Below are 6,378 nucleotides of genomic sequence, written 5' to 3' on the forward strand. Positions count from 1 at the left end.
TTTGACTGAAGAACTTAGACAAGTCATGCTGCAGAAGAAATTAACTAAACGTAGTTTATCAAAAACAAACATTGATGATTTTCAATATGTTTCTGATAAATATATTGTGAACAACTTACTCAATTCTTCTGCAAATGAATGGAGTAAGAAAGATGTTATTATTGGTGTAGATTTTGAATGTGCGGACGATGTTCTTCAAATAGTTCATATGATTCGAAGAGATACAACTGTGAACGACATGTTAACTAAATTTGGGGAGTTGTATGAATTAGGAATGGATTTCGATTTGGGAAAGTTGTATCCAATTCAATGGCCAGTTAAGAGAGGAACGGCGATGATTTCTCCATTGATCAAATGGAAACATGATCATGACTTTCGGACACCAAAATATCAAGTTGTTGAAAGTAACGAGACTCGAGAAACATATAAACACATCTAATAATCAATTTTAGCTTCTTATAAAGGACACGTTTTTAATGGTATGATTTAGTACGAGTTTTGTAACAATTATAATAAATAATTCATTTTTAGGAAGAACTATTTTTCCTGCTACTGGATATTTATTCCTAATATGGGAGTTCTACGCTTTAATTAAAGATATATCGATGAAAAATATGAAGATTTGCTTTGAAGACGTTAGATTTCATATATGCCTCGACACTAGCTAAAGATGGAACTTTTAGCTTTTACTTAACCTATTCAAAAGACCGGGTATTTTGAAGTATCCCAAAGAAACACAACTTTGGTTACAGGTAGAATCTTTGAAGTCGAAACTTGCGATATAGCATACGAAGATAGAGTGATTGATCCCAATTTACCAGTGCTTACAAAGAATGATATATATACCGAAATGACTCTGAGAGGTTACGACCACAAGTAAGTATTAATTTTAATAGTGTTCAAAGTTTTAAACATCTATAAACAATACATTTAATCCAGAGACCAATTCAGAGGATTGCAAAAGATGATTGGAAATAAGGCTTTTATTGAATGGACTGGAAATTGGGTTACTTTTTTGGACAACATATTGCAGTTCATGGCACTACAACAGGATTCTAGAAACATATATATACCTATAGGATTGGGTAAACTTGTCATCGATGCCAAAGGTCATATGGATCAAATCAAAGATTTGGGCAAAGAAAATGCTATACCTGTGGAAATTAATTACAATATTGCCAGGTCAAAAAATGTAGAAATAACATCTTTGTATGATAAGATCACACTAAAGAAGAAATCACAAAATGATCCCATATTGGAAACGTACAAGTTTGTGCCGAATGAGTCAAGTCTGAGACTTGAAGATTCATTGACAGTCAACTTGCAAATTGTATTAGAAAATAATTCATTGATAAATTTAAATGTTTTAGAAATTTTTGATGCAAAATCTTCACATCTACAGCCAGTTTCAAAATATATTCATCAAATCCTGAATAATATAACTACACTTCATTCAAATTTAACGATATATACCTCAAAGATGATCATGAACATCAACGGTATTAAAATAACGGATGTAATTCCTAAAGAAAAAAGCGCGTTAATTTGTATAGGATACAATTTGCTAAGTAACCATGAAAGCATGCAAAGAGCTTTAGCTTATATAATTGATGATGGTTATATAATGTCTTTCGATAAAACGAAAATTCCTGTTAACAAAAACTTAACTACATTGACTAAATACAAATTACCCTCAGGCATATTTATTCATCTATTAAGAAGATCTGAAGAATATCAAGAACCTATTTACATTGAAGTAAACGATGATTACGAGAGTTGGCTTCCACGAGTGCAAAACAGTTTGAAGTCTTCGAAAAAGATCATGCTTTATTCCGATAAAGATCCGACCAATGGTATACTAGGTTTGGTGAACTGCCTGAGGTGCGAAGATGGTACAAAAAATGTATACTGCGTGTTCATCCAGGAAGGAAGGAAATTTCAAGAGAAAAGTGAGTTTTTCAAACAGCAACTGCAGAAGGGCTTAGCATTTAACGTATTAAGAGGAAAAGCCTGGGGTACTTACCGACATATGTTGTTGAACCATACAGAAAAACTAGAATTCCAAAAGTGCGATCATTACTACGCAAACGTGCTAAACATTGGAGATCTTTCGACTTTGTCTTGGTTAGAAGGATCAATTAAGGGTCAACAAACATTATACAATAATAATTTCGTTGAGGTATGCAAAACGAACTAAGTTAAAACTTCTTGTAATTATTTTATTTACAGATTTATTATTCAGCTATTAACTTTAAAGATGTGATGACGGCTTCAGGTAAAATACCAGTTGATGCAGTATCAATGAAGAGAAATGATCAAAACAACATCAATGGTTTTGAATATTCAGGAAAGAAGCTTGAGTACTTCAAGAATGTTAAATATTGTGATTATTACCATTAAATTGATTGAATTTCAGTGGGAAAAGAGTAATGGGTTTTCTAGTTGGTGGTGCTATTTCGAATATAATAGAAAGTGATCCACTATTGACGTGGAACGTACCAAATGGATGGAGTTTGGAAGATGCGGCCACTGTTCCTATTGTATACGCAACTGTCATCCTGGCCATGAAATCTGTAAGAAATTTGATACAATAATGAACATACTTTGATTTTTATTATGTTAGAGAGGAAACGTGAAGAGGGGTCAAACCATGCTGATACATTCAGGAACCGGCGGTGTTGGTCAAGCGGCCATCAACTGTGCCCATCATTGGGGTTGCGAAATTTTCGTAACTGTCGGTACAGAAGAAAAGAAACAATTCCTCCTTCGACAATACCCGTTCTTGAAAGAATCGAACATCGGCAATTCACGAAATACGTTTTTCGAGCAGATGGTGATGGTAAAAACGGGTGGACGAGGTGTTGATCTAGTGCTGAATTCGTTGGCCGACGAGAAACTTCAAGCTTCCGTTCGTTGCTTATCTGCAGGTGGTTGTTTCTTAGAGATTGGCAAGTTTGATTTATCACGCAACAGCAACTTGGCTTTGGATCTAGTGTCGAAAGGTTGCACATTCCATGGAATCATGTTAGATGCTGTTATTGTCGCTGCAGATAATATTAAAAGATATGTGTATGGTTTAATGCAGGAAGCAATTGACGATGGATCTGTTAAACCTCTGGTAAGAACGGTATTTGAGAAATCAAGATTGGAGGAATCGTTCAAGTACATGACAACTGGTAAACACATTGGCAAAGTACTTATAAAAATTAGAGAAGAGATTAGTTCTCCTAGCAAAATAGAAGAAACTAAGATAGTTTTACCAAGGTAATAGTGTAATAAATAAGCAAAAAATTGTTCCAAATACTATTATTTCTTTAGATTCCATTGTGAGCCGACTGGTTCTTATATAATATTAGGAGGTTTAGGAGGTTTTGGTTTAGAATTGGCGGATTGGCTGGTGTTGCGCGGTGCAAAAACTTTGATAATATCTTCAAGATCTGGAGTTACAACTGGTTATCAGCAATATAGAATTAAGTAAGTTATCAGAAACTTTATTATACATAATTTACATTTGATTTTAGTATTTGGAAATCGTACGGAGTCAATGTTATCATTGCACTCGAAGACATCTCTATTTATGATGATTGTAAAAACCTGATGATTAAAGCAGAAAATGTTGCTCCGGTGTATGGATTTTTTAATTTGGCAGTTGTATTAAAAGATGCTATATTGGAAAACCAAACTGCAGAAAGCTTCAAGTCCTCAATGTTAGCGAAAGCTGTGGCTACAAAACATTTCGACAAGATCACACGTACCTCGAAGACGTTGAAACATTTCGTGGTGTTTTCCACAATTGTCTGCCGAAAAGGTAATATAGGTCAAACAAATTATGGTATGGCGAATTCAGCGATAGAAAGGATATGCGAGCTGAGACGCAAAGATGGATTCTCTGGTTTAGCTATCCAATGGGGTGCAATTGGAGATGTCGGACTTTTAACACGTATGCAGAAGTTGCACGTAGATGTTCCTGTATGTGGTACTATCCAGCAGAGAATTTCTAGTTGCTTGGAAGTTTTTAATCACTTGTTGATGCAAAACGAAACTGTTGTTTCAAGTTTTGTCCTGCCTGAAAACATAGAAGAGGAGAGCGTCCAAAATCTTGTCGTTGATGTCCTCAAAATTATTGGTGTGACGGATATGAAAACGATTAGTCCTAATAGCACTTTCGCAGAACTTGGTATGGATTCGTTGATGGTCGTCGAGATACAGCAGTTGATGGAACAGAATTATGATATCTTTATGAAATCAAACGACATACGAAACCTAACATACGCAAAGTAATAGTTATAAATATATTTAAACATATATATGATCTAATATTTATTCTTTCTTGTAGATTGATGGAACTTAGCGCGAAGTAAAGCATTTCTTCTTCAGTTATTTCTAATTAAGTTGATTTTCATATTTACATGTTTTTACTTCATAAAATACATTTTATATTAATAAATGTAATAATCTTTTTTTAATAAAGTGTGTTCTTTAAATTAAAGTTGCATTTATTTAAATTTTCTGACGAAGTTTACTAAATGATTGCATTAGATGTCTTGATTGCACTTGGGAATTATTTATTCTATATTTAAATTATTTCTATTGTCCGTATATAATGTTTTATAATTAAACATTCTTCAGCTGCACAAAATCTATACCTCGATAAATTGATGCAATGGCTTTAATGCAACAGCTTTGTGCTCAATCTCAATATTACTTGCTACAGACTTTGATCGCTAATCTCCTGAAGGGAGAAGAGCATGAGGACCGGAGCTCCTCATGCAAACATGTGGACAAACCCCGCCGCAAGGTAACTAACCCCCATCGCAGCCCTGAAAAACGGCTTCTGTCGCTATCTATTCGCCTCCTCAAGTAAGGATCTTGAGTTCCTGTGTCGTCGCAGGAAGAGACCCCAGAAGGAGGTACTTGCTCTTGTAACACCACGCCGCAGGGTCGCAAATGACCCCACTTGTCCGCGATATTGGGCCTACCACTGCCAACCACGATTGCGGATCTTCCCATGCTGGGGTGAGAGGAGGGACCCTACTCGGAACAATAAACAAATCAGAATTAGACCCAAATAATGCAATCAAATTTCTTATGATTTCGGATACATAATCAAAATTATAATAAAATATAAGAAATAATAAAATAACTCAGAATCAAACAATATAGAAACTCAAATATAAATCAACTCAAAAACCGCAAAAGTTTTTCTTTCTTTTGAAATAAGCAAAGATTTGAAACAAGTAGAAGCAGATTAATAATTTAAATTTGCATTTTAAATAATCTTTATATGCAGAATAAAGAAAAAATAAGATATTTATAGACATTATACGTCGTAATAATTTTGAACATTGAATTTTCAAAATTATAATAAATAAATTATTAAAATCCTTCAGATTATAGAAAACACAATACGTATGCAAATTATTACCATTTTGCAACAATATTCGAAAGACCCAAAGTCTTGTCGTCGATGTTTTCAATTTTTTAATCTTAAAGATCTAAAGACAATCAGTCCTAATTGTACTCGTGTTGGAAAAGAACTATAATATCTTTATGAAAGTAAAGAAAGTAAACTATTAAATATAAAAATGTTCAATATCATGTAATTTATTTCTTGCAGATTGTTGGAAATCAGCAAGAAACTAGGTCAACGATATTGTTAAAAATAAAGTTACATTAATTTAAATTTAAGTTTAAACATTTTATAAACCATTATCTTATTATTAATGAACTTTAAGAAATATCAATTGAAAGATTACCGAGCGCGCAAGAACTTGACTCTGAACACAATACCAAGTAATTACATAATTACAAATTGATAGTTATCAAAATTGAACAATCTGAAGTGGTGTTATTCAAACAAACAGTGGCAATCATCAAGAACATTGCCGAAATTAATAAATAGAACATCTGTGCAAAAATTACCTTTGATAGCCATACTGGGATGCGCGTGCTTCCATACAAAAATGAACATGATTTACTAAGTTGCTCATATGGGTAAGAGTGTTGGGAAATTATTATTTTCATTAATATTTATAAAATTATATTGTAATTGATACAAATGACGTTGGTCGTTATATGGACTTAAAAATATGGATTTTTTTATGACGAAAAAATTACTTTCGCTACTAAAGAACATACCTTCATGTTTATTCAATTTTATTACAAAGTGTTCACAATTTAAACATATTGAACAATAAAAATGAATATTTTAGATGAGTTGCAATTTATTTTTTTAAACGATAGACATTCAATAATTATAAATTGAATATTTTATAAGGTTAAGAAGGTTAACTAAATGAACGATATAAAACAGAAATGCAATTATCTTGTATCAGAAGTTCGAAATGAGCGAATTACGAAGACTTGAAGCTGGAAGGC

The 6,378-nt window shown here is 33.0% G+C and overlaps 2 protein-coding genes across 2 annotated transcripts in view; both read left to right on the plus strand.

Annotated features, from left to right (window-relative positions):
• Positions 1-704: 704 nt before the first annotated feature.
• On the plus strand, positions 705-4,376 carry LOC108561519 (fatty acid synthase-like). Its single transcript, XM_017919490.1, has 8 exons — positions 705-876; positions 940-2,179; positions 2,230-2,360; positions 2,417-2,573; positions 2,624-3,264; positions 3,319-3,474; positions 3,522-4,277; positions 4,337-4,376. Exons 1-8 carry the CDS (start codon positions 851-853, stop codon positions 4,359-4,361), a joined length of 3,132 nt encoding a protein of 1,043 aa, XP_017774979.1. The 5' UTR covers positions 705-850; the 3' UTR covers positions 4,362-4,376.
• Positions 4,377-5,990: 1,614 nt separating this feature from the next.
• LOC108561518 (fatty acid synthase-like) overlaps positions 5,991-6,378 on the plus strand; it is a gene marked incomplete at its 3' end in the record, with an annotated part of 1,814 nt that continues 1,426 nt past the window's right edge. The window contains exon 1 of the mRNA XM_017919489.1: positions 5,991-5,994. Within this exon, the coding sequence (XP_017774978.1) occupies positions 5,991-5,994 (4 nt within the window). The remainder of the gene's footprint in view (positions 5,995-6,378) is intronic.

Source organism: Nicrophorus vespilloides, unplaced genomic scaffold, assembly GCF_001412225.1.
Source record: "Nicrophorus vespilloides isolate i.1.1-1 unplaced genomic scaffold, Nicve_v1.0, whole genome shotgun sequence".
Lineage (NCBI taxonomy): Eukaryota > Metazoa > Arthropoda > Insecta > Coleoptera > Silphidae > Nicrophorus > Nicrophorus vespilloides.